We start from the raw sequence: 14,970 nt of genomic DNA, 5'->3' as shown, positions 1-14,970 counted from the left end.
GGATACTTGGAGTTTGGTTTTCAGTCATGTTAAAAGGAGAGATTTGGTTACTATTGGATATTGGCTAACACGTTGTGTTATGTAAAAACTGTTGCACATGGATTGCAGTTAAATAGGAGAAATTTGGAACTAATATTGATGCTGTACTTTAGTTGCTTGAATAACTCTGTGCAGAATGCCTTAATGAATATATTTTCTCCTTTCCATAAGGATCACTAACCGTTGAGGACTGTGTGGTTCATATTGATCTGAATTTGGCAAAAGTGATTCATGAGAAATGGAAAGAATCGATTCTGGTTAGTAACTTTCTTAGTTATAAAACATTACACTTATGCTTTGGCAGACCAATTGTCTCCTTTTTTGTTGGTATTAATGTGTTTGTAAGATGTAAGTATCTTTGTGAGAACTATAATAGAATATGGTTGTAATTTGTGAAATGTGTAGTTTATCAACATGCCATAGGGAATAATCATCAGAGCTGTTGAAAAAAAGTTTCAGAGATGAAGAGATTGCATGCTGTACATCCTAACAAATGAGAGGGGGCATCATCATACACAGTTTCAAAAGAAGATTGACAGAAAATCTTGTCTAATCATTACTGGCCTTTGGACTTGAAAGAGGAATTCTGAATATGAATGATTTTGTATGGAAAATGTCCCCATGTGTAATGATTGAGAATTTCCTACCCTCACAGTTTCATGTCAGTGTATGTTCTACCACAATCTTACAAAGCACAGCCAGGCTCTTTTTGGCTACATATATGTATATAGATAGCCAGATATATATTGCTTACAGTTACAAAGTCTTAACACTTTCTCTAGAGACACATTCCTCTAGTATGCTAAGCTTTTGGAAATATAGCTGTGCCTTTCAAATGTTACTTCTCAAATATTTTTCTTAAATATGGTTCTTTTAAAATATCCAATCTTGGAGAAATCCTGTGAAACATCATTTTAGTACTGGATTACCTAGAAGCAAAAATTTGCTGCATTTTCCTGGGAAATTCTATATTTATTGCTTTTTAACATTCATGGTTTTGCTATTTTTATTTAGAAGCGTCAGAGGAGAGAAGATGAATCACACAAGTTGTTTGCAGAAGGTACGCTGTGTATTTTCCTGTACTGTAAAAAATATTTAGTTCTTTAAAAATTCAGTAAGGCTGTAAATATTCTAGCTGTTGAAAAATGGTAGATTCATTTATTAAGTGACGTTTTGTTTATTGGCCTTGCTTACATTTACTGTTCTCTTAGAGATATAGAAAAAGAAAACCTGCTAATTGCAAGCCCTGTTGCTGATCCCAGCGAGGTGCAGCCAGGTGCATAGTACATCACTGTATACTCCAAGGGGAAGCCTCTGTGGGCAGAGCAGGCACCTCTCCAGGTTAGGATTACTACCAGGGTGAGACTTCTGCAGGTCAGGGAGGCAGGTCAGGATGTTCACAGCTTTTCTTGGAGGAGCTGATTACAGCAGGAAGATACAAGTCCTTGTTCAGGAAGCATTAGACTCTCTGGTCATCATAGTTCCTGGTCCCTCAGCTCTGAGGAAGAAATGTCTGTTTGCAGCACAGCCCGCTGCACGTGCATGGACCTGGGGGATGACTTGATCTCAGCACAGGTGCAACCTGTCCACTCATGTGGAGCTTATACCATTAGTTTGTGGAAAATGCAAGATACATCTAAGATACCCTTAGGTTGCGAAGGGAAGAAGGTAGATGTGAGTTTGAAGAAACTGTCTTTCAAAAGTGAGCAAACAAACTCCTGTCCTTACGTTTGTGCAAGGTAGTTTACAGCAGTAAGTCTTAGCGCTTGAAAATTCAGGTGGTATCTATAGTTCTGCTCTTGTTTTGGAAAATAGGTGAAGATCATTTAGTGTTGGGAAAATAGAAAAGAGTATGGTAAAAACAGTGTATTGCCCTCTGTGTTACTGATGACATTTTAACAAAAAAAAATTAGGGTGGAAAAAAAAACGTAATTGCTTTTTGGCTTTGCTTATATATAAATAAGTTAATAATTGTTTTGTTTCTCACCTCTGTTGCTTTTGAAGGTCCCACTCTGAGTCAGCAGACAGATACAGATGACTCAGAAGTGCAGTTATCACAGAACACAGACAGTAAAATGCAGAAGAAAAATTCGAGCTGGGTTTCAGAGTCATCTAATGACATTCAGACTAAAAAATTAGCAACCTCAGAAGTCTTCCCATTTATGGATCACTGGAATGCTCAGATTCAGAAAGTTTCTCTCAGACAAATAATATCCGAAGAAATAGCCATGCAGGAGAAACAGGATCTTGTATGTATATTTACCATTTTTTTAATGTGGTGTAACTTCGTTGTTGTTACTGAAGCAGAATATGGCTTATCTGGAGACTAATTTTCTGCTGCTGACGACAGTCTGAATTCACCAGAGAAGTGTGTGCCAGCTGGTATTATTGATTACTGTAATGCAAAAGTTTGCTTGTGGTTAATATGTCTGTTTTAAAAATATATATATGTAATGTTTTGATTTTCACAAACAGTTCATGCTGAATTTCACTGTAAAGGTTAGCATTTGTATTGGTTTGAACTGTGCTTTTTTTCGATTGCTCGCTTTAAAACAGAGAGAGATACGATCAGTGTGATTTTTTTTCCACACTTGATGGGAAAGCTGCATCAAAATAAAATAGCTCCATGTCCTGTTTGTTTAGATATTGCTTTTGACACTTTTTATAAGGAGAACCCACAACGTTCCTAACAGATGAGACATTAAAAAAAAATTCATCTGAGTCAGATGTTTTTTATACTGATTTTTGAGTGAACAGTATTTTTTTTTCTACATTTTTTTGTTAATTTGTGTTTTCTGTAGTTTCCGTACTCTAGCTGGTGCATGTGTACTATTGCCCTCTACTGGATGACAGTTCATAACATAAGTTTTAATTTTTGGTAGTTGTTTCTGATAAGTAGCTGCCCTAAAAAGAGCAGCTCTGTTTCTACTGACACATGAAGTTGGATGTCATTAGCTTGTACTTTAAAAGAATAACTTGTGGTTTCTTTCTTTGAACTGCATGTGTGTGGCTGACCGATAACTACAATGACTGCAGATTTATTTTCAGTTTGAATTTATGGAGTGTGACTTTTTGCCTTAGCTTTTTTTGTTGTTGTTTGATCTAAGTATTGAAATGATGAGTCCTATTTATTCTGGGTTATAATTTGGTTGTCTAGTCAGCATGACTTTACTGATGTGAGTATTTATAACAGTGTAGCTACAAATAACCTACACCAAAACAAAACTGTTTCCTGAAAAGAAACTTCAAAACAGAACCCCAAAACTGAAACACCTTCTGAAAATCCTTCTCATTTTACTCCTCTGAGTTGAGGAATCTCCAGCTTGGTGGCTTCAAGTGCCTGCAAAGTCCTGCAGCAGTGTATTATATTTGTTGTCTTTTCTTCTTGTCAAGTCAGTATAGTGGCTGATACTTGCATTTTGCTGCTGGGGGTACATGCCTATTGAATAGATATTTTTTGAAATTGTAGGAAATAACAGTGTAATTAGGTTAGATACATTGTTAATCTATTTTGTTCTAATGGTGAGCATGTAATACCACCTCCTTTGTCTTCTGGGTAGAAACGTGTTCCTTCCATGGCAAGAAAAGACTGTGCGGCCAAGCTAAAGGAAAAGCAGCTTTTTGAGATGTTTCCAACCATTAATCAAAATTTCTTAATGGATATCTTCAAGGATAACAAGTAAGAGAGCTTTAAAGTTCTTGCAAAACTGGTACTCAGCAGTGCTCTATGGTGCGCAATTACTGCCTTAAGAGCTAAGAAAGTGCAAAAGATTTTTTTTTTCAAACTCTTTCTTTGTAGACCTAATGAAAGGCAAAGCTAGTTGGTCTATAAAAGCTAAAGGGCTAAAGACTGCATGTGTATGTATGTATACACGTTTGTTCCTCAGGAGAGGAATGTCTCTGGCTGTCGGTGGAGCTGCTGCTTTGCTCCAGAACTGCAGTGAGAATGAAGTGGGAGAGATTAGTGGCGACTGCTGACAGTGTGCGAGCTCACCGCAAGTGGCATCCATCCAAGAGGAAAGCTGCCACAGCCTGATGTTAGCCACTGATATTCTCCAGACTGCTACAGTAGCTCCGGAAGATGAGCCATTGCTTCATCTCTTCCCTTTCTCTCTTCTGCCTTCCATTACCAGGGCCTGTGGCTATCTTCTTAAATCCAAGTTCCTGAGAATGGAGCTTTTTTTTAAAGAAACTTTCCTTCTTTCTTTCGTCTTTCACAGGTTGCCTTTCTTTCTACTCATGTGTGTTTGCGTGCTCACTTGTCAGGCTTTCTGCTTGTCTAGGTTGTTAGCAAAACTGTTTCTCATGAAATATATAAAATACTTATTAATCAATTTCGACGGCTCAGATTTTCGACTACCTCTTGTTTTTACACCTTCTGATTTCTCTTCCTAGTGAAGAGAATTTCCTTTCCCAAAATCTCTCTTTACTTTGGATCAGCCTTCTTGTCTATTTACTGAACAGCATGAAGAACAAAGAAAAAAGAGGACTTAATAGAAATCTGATGGTAACTGGTGTCCTCCTTTTATTGCATTAAATGTCATAACAAAGCTTGACTGAAGTTCAAGAGTTGGCTTGCACCACTATTTCAGAAAACTGAGGTAGCTTTAACCTATTTTTTACTATCTAACCCTAGCCAAAAGGAGATTTAAGATGAAATAATATATCCAGCACAAAAAGCTGTGCTTCTAAATCAATATCTGTTTGATTAAGGTATGACACAATTTACTTCACTTAGTTTTTGTGTGTCCTTGTAATATTCAAGTGCCCCTCAGTCACATGTCTGCCAATCAAGACTGCATGTGTGTTGATGCTACTAAATGCAACACAATGAGTCTTCAAGATTTTTTTTTGTGATAAATAGATGGAAAATACAGTTCCAGTGCTTTATTTTCATTGACGTCTATTTCTGTAACAGTATAAAGGTCCATAATGTGTATTCTAACAAATGTAGCAGCTATTAACGTATTTGTCAAGTTACAGATTTTATTTATCCTTTACAGCTATTCTTTAGAACAGACTGAACAGTTTCTGAACTGTGTTCTGGAGGCAGATCCTGTAAAAACAGTTATAGCTCAAGAAAGTGCTCATCAAAATGAAACTGTTCCTTTCTGCAATGCTGCAAAGAACCGTGAGAAGAAGGTATTTTTTTTAAAACAGTATATTACAAACTTGCCCAAAGTCTTGTCGGTGAAAGCGCTCTGCAATGCATACTTAGCTTCAACGTTCCTAATTCCTACAGGCAAAAAAAAGTAAGGAAGAGGACGATACTCTGAATGAAGTGATATTCCATGACTTTGAGTATCCACAATATGATGATTTCAGAGCAGAAGCTTTTCTTCACCAGCAAAAGAGACAGGAATATTTGAAAAAAGCTGGGGAGGCCTATCGCATGGGTATGAAACCTGTGGCAGCTTTTTATGCACAGCAGGTAAATGTAAATATTGTTCTTTTCTTCTCAATCTAGAGAGATTCTTAAATAGCATTCTGGAAGTCATCAGCACAAAATTTTCCCTACTGCAGCTGATAAATTTCCTCAATTACTGTTCCCTGCATATGGTTATATTGGAAAATCTCCTTATAATTAAACTCATCTTCATTAGTAATAATGCTACTGATGTAATCAAATTCTGTGGGAGACCTCAGGAAATATGATAATTAAGTGCTCAGTTACATATGTTCATTTTTTGTGTACATTTCACTTCCACTTACGCAGATACCCCCATACTTGCAAGTGCCAAGATTTGTGCCCATGTGATCTTGTACACAACATGGAGTAAGGAAACATCAGCTATCAGGTTCCTCTTGATTGAGGACAGTACAGTGTTTTTAGATTAATCTTTTTTTTTATTTTTCAGGAGTTAGATAGCATGAATGTATTGCCTCAGTGTCTTTCTTCTTCATCCTATATAAATCCTGGGCAAAGCTGCTGCCCGCTGGTGTCGTTTCCTCGTTTTGGGTAACCTCCTGGGCACAGGCTGCTTTCCTGCTGGCAAGTTACAATGCGGCATGCCACTTTTTTGTAGAATCATAGAATGCTTAAGGTTGGAAGGGACCTCTAGAGGTCACCTAGTCCAACCCCCCTGCACACGCAGGGTCACCTTAGAGCACGTGGCACAGGACTGCGTCCAAGCGGGTTTTGAAGATCTCCAGAGGAGGAGACTCCACAACCTCTCTGGGCAGCCTGTTCCAGTGCTCTGTCACCCTCACTGTTAAGAAATTTTTCCTTCAGTTCCTGTGGAACTTTTGGTGTTTCAGTTTGTGGCCATTTCCTCTAGTTCTATCGGTGGCCACCAGGGAAAAGAGGCCAGCACCATCCTCCTCACTGCCTCCCTTGAGGTACTTATAGACACTGATTAGATCCCCTCTCAGCCTTCTCTTCTCCAGGCTGAACAGGCCCAGCTCCCTCAGCCTCTCCTCACAGGGCAGATGTTCCAGGCCCCTGATCATCCTTGTAGCCCTGTGCTGGACTCTCTCAAGCAGCTCCACATCCCTCTTGTACTGTGGGGCCCAGAATTGGACACAATACTCCAGATGCGGCCTCACCAGGGCTGAGTAGAGGGGCAGGATCACCTCCCTCGACCTGCTGCTAATGCACCCCGTTTTACATTTTTACTGTCCTTCCATGCCTGGAGTGCAAGTCTTCTGCAGACGAGCCATTTACACACTGGCTGTGGAGCACCAGTCGTCTGGTGCTGATGTAGGCGTTTCTGGGTGTGTAGTAGTTTGATGGCTGTTTATCATATTTTTGATGATGAATACCAACTATTCTTGTAACCCTTGCAGTTCATGGTTTCTTCTGGTGCCTTCGCACACAAGACGTTTCTGTTTATACTTCATTTAAACCGCATTCAAAAAGTCTGTTACAGGTCTCTAAAAAGACTTTTCACTAATTGATGGCATATGTAGAATTAAAGGGGACTTTTTACTGAAAAAATTTAAAACTATTATTTGCATCGTGACAGGACAAAAATACACTTCTGAATTTGCTTATTATCTTTAAAAAGCTTTCATGCTACTTTTTTAGAATATTTTAGAATACACATTTGGATTATTATTATTATACATGTGTAAAACACTGAATATCTTTTTAATGAACAACTTTTTATATTCCTGGTCTGGGTATTCTTGAAGTTTAGGGAGATCCTTAACACAGGTCTGCATAATTCTTGGTTACAAATTTAACTTCAAGTCCTAACTTGCTGTTTGTCTTTAGATCTAAGGGCAATAATGCTCTGGAAATTAAAATATATTTTCTTTTAGATAATTAAAGGGATACTATTACCTTTATTTGTGAAAAATACTTTGATCTTTATACTTGGTGGTTACAGTCCGTCTTGGTAATCCTTTGCGAGTGAGAGTTATGAGGCTGATGTCTTTTGTTTGACGCTAAGGTGCTTCAGATGGTTATCCATTTTAAGAAAGTGTAAGACAGACTGGCACTTCTGTTCTCTTACGTGAGTTTTTGCCAGCCCTGTACCTAGACTTACGTGCTCCGTTTCTTTTCAACCTCTGGCTGCAGCTCTTCAAAGAGACAAACTGTTGCTTCAGTCTCTCGCATGCTATCGCTGCGAAGTTTGTAGGAAATAATTGGTACTGTTCATGCGCCTAGAGTGTGCAACGTGGATAGCTGCACTGCTCCTCACACCTAGTTCTGGTAGGGACTGTGTTGACCTTGTCAATCATAAAAGATAAGAAAAAAAAAGTAGAGACCAGACATCTATCAAAAAAGTGCTTGCCCTCCTTGGCTAGCCTGATTTCAAGGTGATGTGTTAGTAGAATCAACCTCAAATATAACATGTGGGCTGTTCATTGTTTTTTTTGACGTGATTTCATTATGTTTTTAGCTAAATATTTTCAAGAAGTAAAATATCATTTTTAGAATAATAAATTGAAAATTAACATGGACTTGCTTTAGTCTATGTAAGTATCTTATGGTTTGTGAATCATAGAATGCTTGAGGTTGGAAGGGACCTCTAGAGGTTATCTAGTCCAACCCCCCTGCACACACAGGGTCACCTAGAGCATGTGAAGATTTCTTTATAATTTCTTCTCTGTGTCAGCTTTGAGTAGTTTCTTAAGGAAAAAAAAAAAAAAAAAAAAAAAAAAAAAACACAACGTCTCCTTGTGTGGGGGTCTCACTGAGCCTCTTTGAAGTTCTGTTGTGATTGTAGCTCACAGTTTGAAGCAGTGAATCTAAAAGTGCCCTGCCAGTGTTGTCAGTATGAATCTGAACAAGCAGTGTGGAGCTTGGGTTGTGTCTCGGAGTGTAATGGTGGGTATGCTTGTGAATAAAGGGTCGTCTCCACGAGCAGAAGATGAAAGAGGCCAACCATGCAGCTGCCATGCAAATCTTTGAGAAAGCAAACACCTCCCTGCTGCCCATGAATGTGCTGGATCTGCATGGTCTCCATGTGGATGAGGCTGTGAATGAGTTGTCCAGAGTGCTGCAGGAAAAAAGCGAAGGTAGGATAAGCTAGTAATACATAACAAAACCAACCAACCAAAAACCACCCAAGTTACCCGATCACCTCATTTTCCTAATTTCCAAGAAATCACTATGTGTGGCAGTGTCAGAATATGTTCTGCTAAGTTACTCAATTGGCTTTTTGTGTTGCTTCATTTTTAAAGCTCCTACAATGAATTGTTTGTTTGGCATGACAGTGATTTTTCCTCTTCTCTCTGTGCTCTTTTTTCTGCCTCTTTTTTTTTTTTTAAAAAAAAAACTTCCTTTTCTTTCTGTTTTATTTTCTGTTTATTGAAGACTTGGATCTGTCCTTCCTCATTGATCCTCCTTCCTGACACTTGTAACAAAACCAGTAATGCAGGCATTCTTGCCACCTTTGTACTGCCTTGTCAGAATTGTTTCGCTTTTTTAATCTTTAAAGATAAATCATTATGTTGAGATTCTAATCACAGCTTTTCAGCTGAAGATTTCAGCTAAAGTGCACAGGTTGAGAAGTCTTTTAGTAACTTTTGTATGGGTTTGTCTTAGACATACCTTTTCTCAATGTAGCTTAGAACTTATAAAATTGCATTATCTTTTGCGCTACTCCTAAGGTAATGTGTGTATACTTTTAGCTGTACTATATTGCTTTTTAGAGTTTTAGTTTCCCAAAGATGTGCTTACATTGGGAGTCCTGGATATGGTGGCAGGGGTCCCTATTCCGTCCACTTTCCTAACATTAGAAAACATTTATTTCAGTCTATGTTATGTATAAATCAATGAGTCCATAGTGCTGGCAGGATTAACAATAAATTAATACAAAATCCAAATAAAGTTGGGCAAGAAAAGAGGATAGGTTAGGAGTGATATCACATGAAGTCATATCTTTAACTGGCAAATCTTGAGTTGTTGTGAGAATTCAGTTTCATTTATATTTTTCTCCTTTTTTCAAACAATTAATTTACACTGTTATGATATTGTTTAGGAAAAGTAGTATTTCCTTTTTTCATAGATAGATACCCTAATAAAATTCATATCATGTGTTGATATATTGATTCATGTGTTACAACATTGCAAAAGTTAGTATTCAAATAAGGGTAGGTCAAAAACTGTGTGAATTTGTATTTTCTTTCTTCCTCCTTTCTTTCTTTATCCAGTAAAGTCTGTTATATTTTATTCACATTATTTTAGTGTTAAAGAATTTAACTACCAATAGAAAGACTCTTACAAAATTAATCTAATGTGACACCCCCCCCCTTTAAATTTGCAATTTTAATTGTCATATTCATTTATGCTTTATAGGAGGTAAATTCGAAGATTAGGTGCTAGTAGACTAGTAAAACTACTCTGAAATTAAAATGATTTTGTGATGATCACAATGTGGCTGTTGCAAGCAATCGAAATAAATCTAGATGTTTTTTTTCTCTAAACTCTGAAGTCATATTATTTTTACTGCTAGAAGAGTGGGAAAATGGCAATATATACCTAAAAGATGCAGAGCCAGTGTGGGGAAAAAAGTAAATTACTGTGGTGAAAGTTTTCAGAAGTATGGATAAAAAAGTTATGCTGACTGCTAAGTCTCTAGAGAGAAAAAAAAATAAACCGTTACAATCCCTGCTGTTACAGAGTACCAGCGGACTGGTGGTAAACCTTATCTCTATGTGATCACGGGGAGAGGAAGCCATAGCCAGGGAGGAGTTGCTCGCATCAAACCAGCAGCTATCAGATACCTCACAAGCCACAACTTCAGGTGAGTATAGATTTTTGCTACTGATATTTTCTTTTCCTTTTTTTTTAACCCACACTTGACTAACTGAAAATTAAAGTCTGTTTTAAAGTACACAAAACTCATGACTGAAATCTCATAAATGGCATTTATTAAATCTTTTTCTGAGGTAGAAGAAAGTATTAAAATCATCTTAGCATAATTTAATTATGCATTTCCATTCAAGGTTGCTAACTTCAGTGTGAGAAGCCAACTTTTTTATTATTCTTATTCTTATTAGGCTGCAATATATGCTTTAGCTCTTGGCATCTTGTGTGGGAGAGCAATGTAGTGAGTTGGCGTTGGTGTCAGTGTGTTGCTTGCTTCCTTTTACAGGGGTATGAAGGTGACTGGAAAGCTGGGGCTCAGAATGAGTGTGCCAAAGATTGCTCTTACCATTTCCCTTTCATTTTCTACAGGAGAGGAGGGGGAAAATATACGGGGCGGGGTGGTGGGGAGAGAAAGGGAGAAGGAAAAGACAAAAGCAGAATTAATGTAACCAACAGTACTGAGCAGCTATTTTTTATTTTACTCTTTCTCTTGGTTTCTTTTGTTTACAGCTTTTGACCTCTCTAGACCTGATAAAATCCTCTCTCTCTGTCATATCCAGAGGATGTGATGCTGATTTTTCCCTCTTCTCACATGCATTCATACCTGAGCAATATCACTTTCTGTGTGTGTGTGTGTTGAGGGCTGAAGGAGAGGTATTGCACAAAGCTTTCATATTGAAGCTTCATCTTTTCTTGTTTTGCAGGTTCACAGAAATAAAATCCGGCTGCCTGAAAGTCATGCTGATTTGAAGGGTTATTGCGAATTAAAAAGGAATATGAAAACTGAGGTGTCAGGTTAAAGCTAAAAACTTTTTAAACAACTGCAATAGTATTTTGTATTCTGTTTTAAAGGACTATGTTCTATTAGAATTTGTTTCTATTTGCAGTAAGTGGTTTTGTTGGTGTGTTTTCGATTTTTATGTGGAATGGATCTTCTGCAAAAAGATGACACAGCATTTGAAGTCTCAGAAATGCAGATAAGAATTCTGCTGAGCAGTGTATAATGTTTTAAAGGGAAATTAAGGTACAGGTTTCAAATATAACTGTCTTCTCAGCGCACATGACCTATGACAGTCTCTTGACCCTCATGTATCCTAATGGTGGTAGATTCTATGCTTTTAAAACATAATACCTCGTAGGAAATATCTTGTGATTAGAAGCTTTGTGCTTAACTCTTCACAAGACATACAGGAGGCAGGAACTAAACAACTACTGATATGTGAAATCTAGTGACAGCTTAGTGCTAAATAACAATAATTAAAAGGGAAAATATAACACTGTAGTTTCATCTCTATTTACGCATAGCTAATACTCTAATAATTTTGCAGGAAATTCCCCATTTTTTCCATCATCTGTTTGATGAAAAGATTTCTTCTGTTCCCTTTTCAAACGGAGTAAAAAAATACCTTTCATTTTGCAGGTGTTTGCTACTAATGTTAGTTTTAGTCCATGTGTATTGTATTTCGTATTTGCCCTGTACCAATACAATTCCCATTTCCAATACAGTTGGTAAATAGGGTGTCTGTCACCTATGGCAAGACACTTTAAATGTATTTTTTAACATCAAAATGAGTGCCAACGCTACAGTAGTAACTAAACGGACAATCTGGGAATGTAGAAGTTATTCCCTGGTAATGGTGTCACATCAGCATCTGGAAACACCTATTCAGAAGAAGCAATTGATATGAAAAAACAGTACTTTGGCAAGTGTTTCTGGCAAGCAGTCAGAACATTTATTTCATAAAACTGCTTAGACGCATTATGTCTTTAATAATACCTTTGCTTATTGGAAGGCATAAGAATCCTCTGCTACAAACTATTTTATTTTTAAGGGTTTTGTTTTTTCAGAACAGATAATGAGTTGTGTATAAAGAATTATATTAATCGGCTAAGGATTAATGGGAGTGGTTTTAATTTTTAAAAAATATTTTCCAGTAAATTCCAGTAAATTTTATGCAGGAGCTACACAGAGAATTTGTGTATGAATCCATATGTGTATGCAAGTCCTTCTATTTGTGCGGATAGGTTGTAATAAGCAAGGAACTTCTGTGAGAAAAGCTGTGCAAAGAAATGGGCTTCTCAACTTCTCTTGAAAATATGTCCATATAAATTGCTGACAGACTGAAACACACGATGTTTCCTGAATATCCTTATTTACTGTAATATCAACAGTGAATGGAATGTATGGTAGACTAAAAATGAGTTTGTTGTGCTTTAACAGATAAAATAATCTTTCTAAGTGATTTTAAGTGGAAGAATAGCTTGAATAATATTTAATCAAAGGGACTTTTACTACAATAATAGACCTTTGTAATAACTTTTATACTTTTTGTGCATACTTATTTCATCCAAATTCTGTCCCTTCACTCTTTCTTTCTCTCTAGGCTGTCTGGGTAAGCAGTATTTAAAATATGAAAAGACCTGCTCCCCGAACAGTGCTAGCAGAGCTGTGTTTATGCCACTGCATGGTAACCTGTGTGACGAAGCCTATGCTCCATCCTCTGTGACAGTGCCTAAAATGGGCTGAGGTGTCCTTCAGGCATTTAGACTCAAGTCAGCAATTCAGACTGTCTGCTCTCCTGGGCTGCACAGGGCTAGGGCTGCAGTTCAAAAGACAAGCAGAAGTTGCCTTGCCCTCCTGTTCGTAATAACCTACTTGCAGACATGCTTGCCCCCGGAGAAATGCAGCTTTTTACCCCCTCCTGTCTTAGGAGGGGGAGGATGATTGCACTTTACTCTTGCTTCTGCAGAAAATGCCCTACCCAGTGGGCTCACGGCTGTTCTTGAGGATGCCGCTTTCTGAGCTTCTTTTGTAACTGTTACTGGAAGCTAAAAATGCAAGATTAAGGGATTAAGGAGATTAAAGAATGCAAACTACACAAGCAGTCTCTGGAACAGGGACTAGGACTTTTGGAGAAGAAGCTTTTCCCATTGAGCTTTAGATTCCCACCCTCATATTATTTCCTCTCTTTAGCCCCGTTTGTTCGCATAAATGTAGAAGTGTTGAGGGCAAAACCGTCATCTCCATCCCATACTGTGAGAGTTTTCTTCCATCTGTCAAAGTCAGTGGAAGAATATGTAGCTTAAGATCAGTTAAGAGTTTTTTTTCTCTCCTCTCCCTTCATCATCCTTTTGGGTACATGCTGATATTCACTGAAGTGCTCAGAATACCTGCTTATAGATTTATTAGTAAAGCCTTGCTAAATTGAGCAGTTAGAAATTGTGTGATTCCAGGCTGAATGTGCATGAAGGATTATGGCTTAAAATCATAATACAGGCAGAACCAATCCTGCCTTTCTTGAAACCAGAGTCAGAACATCCATCAACTTCAGCAGCTTGGGATGAGGCCCTGCAGTTCTCATTCAGAGCAAGTGTGGTGAGCTCAGCCTTTTTCTTCAGTAGCCCTTCAAGTGTGTGCTTAAAATTATGCTGAGCTAGTTACAGGATGGAGCAGATTAGGTCATACAGAGCAAGTTGGCTTTTATTACTAAGAATCTCCATGCCTTGAACTAATTGCCAAACTGTCCAAAAATAAAAAACAAACACTGAAATTTTTATACTACTTTTGGCTCTATTTATAATGTATAGTGGAATGAACTGTTTCAAATATAATTGTTTGAAATGTTATTTGAAGGTGTGTCGCATTTTAGAACTTACAACCTTTCTGATGTCTTTTGCAGTTGAATCAATGAGAATTCTGAGTTATCATGTAAATTCCATATTTTCTTGTACTATTAACTGAAAAGAGCAGATAGCAGTATTGCCACCAGCACTCTGAAATAATATGTGACTCTTGATATCTGTTCTTGTGTATCACTTTTTTTTTTTTTTTTTTCTTCAACAGCATGTGGTTGTGATGGCTGGTAGCCTCTAATACGTGACTTTCTGTTTTTTTTTTAAAACAATATGTATATACATTTTAACCTTTAGTCCAATTTTTAAATTACTAAAATTATCATTTTTCCCTAAAACTAATGCATTGATCAGTAGACCTAAAATAGAAAAAAGAAAAAAAGAGCAACCCCAAAAACAAAAACAACCCACAGGTGCAATGGAAAAAGATTATTCTCCAAAGAGATTTGTGTTATTTTTTTACGTATAACCATTTTTCTATTCATTATGAAAGTAGTGAGGCAAAAAGTGATTTTAAAAGATTTTAAGATACTTTTAAGGTAAAGAATAATACTTAAATATTTTTAGGTCTTGTTATAATAATATGTGGTTCAGTTTCTTTTACACTTAGTGTTTTTCTTGGCCTGTTCAAGGACATCTCAGGCAAAATGCACTTGTCATTTTCTCTGGCCATTGGAAACCAGTGTGACTTGGGAATCCCTATTAAGACAATGTCCAGATGCCTGGACAGAACCGTCTACCCTTCTAAGAACAGCGTTGCATAAGGTCAGGGGGTTTATTTGCATGCTCCACAGAACTTATATTCTACATAAAAGAATAGTTTTACTTGAAGATGTGAAATGTAACCAAGTTGTTATTTCATCTTGCCACAGAATTGCTGCAGAATATGGTGAGCAGTTAAGTAATTGTTGACAATAGCAAAGAAGAATCATCATAAATGTACTATGATAATTACACATAAACTTTACTGATGCATTTGCTTTCTAATGCAATTCACACTTCAGAATAATACTGCCGTATTTGCAGAAATGAAGAGA

At 37.3% G+C, this 14,970-nt stretch overlaps 1 protein-coding gene across 1 annotated transcript in view; it reads left to right on the top strand.

Moving 5' to 3' along the window:
• N4BP2 (NEDD4 binding protein 2) overlaps nucleotides 1-11,211 on the top strand; it is a 35,090-nt gene extending 23,879 nt beyond the window's left edge. Inside the window, exons 10-18 of the mRNA XM_088524766.1 lie at nucleotides 211-296; nucleotides 1,054-1,099; nucleotides 2,044-2,288; nucleotides 3,600-3,718; nucleotides 5,043-5,181; nucleotides 5,282-5,470; nucleotides 8,337-8,505; nucleotides 10,112-10,235; nucleotides 11,005-11,211. Of these exons, the coding sequence (XP_088380892.1) occupies nucleotides 211-296; nucleotides 1,054-1,099; nucleotides 2,044-2,288; nucleotides 3,600-3,718; nucleotides 5,043-5,181; nucleotides 5,282-5,470; nucleotides 8,337-8,505; nucleotides 10,112-10,235; nucleotides 11,005-11,050 (1,163 nt within the window). The 3' untranslated portion in view covers nucleotides 11,051-11,211. The remainder of the gene's footprint in view (nucleotides 1-210; nucleotides 297-1,053; nucleotides 1,100-2,043; nucleotides 2,289-3,599; nucleotides 3,719-5,042; nucleotides 5,182-5,281; nucleotides 5,471-8,336; nucleotides 8,506-10,111; nucleotides 10,236-11,004) is intronic.
• The last annotated feature ends 3,759 nt before the right edge of the window (nucleotides 11,212-14,970 follow it).

This window comes from Tinamus guttatus, unplaced genomic scaffold (genome assembly GCF_059628265.1).
Source record: "Tinamus guttatus ecotype Peru unplaced genomic scaffold, ASM5962826v1 Tinamus_guttatus_pri_ptg000213l, whole genome shotgun sequence".
Classification (NCBI taxonomy): Eukaryota; Metazoa; Chordata; class Aves; order Tinamiformes; family Tinamidae; genus Tinamus; species Tinamus guttatus.
This window is presented reverse-complemented; position numbering and strand designations above follow the sequence as displayed.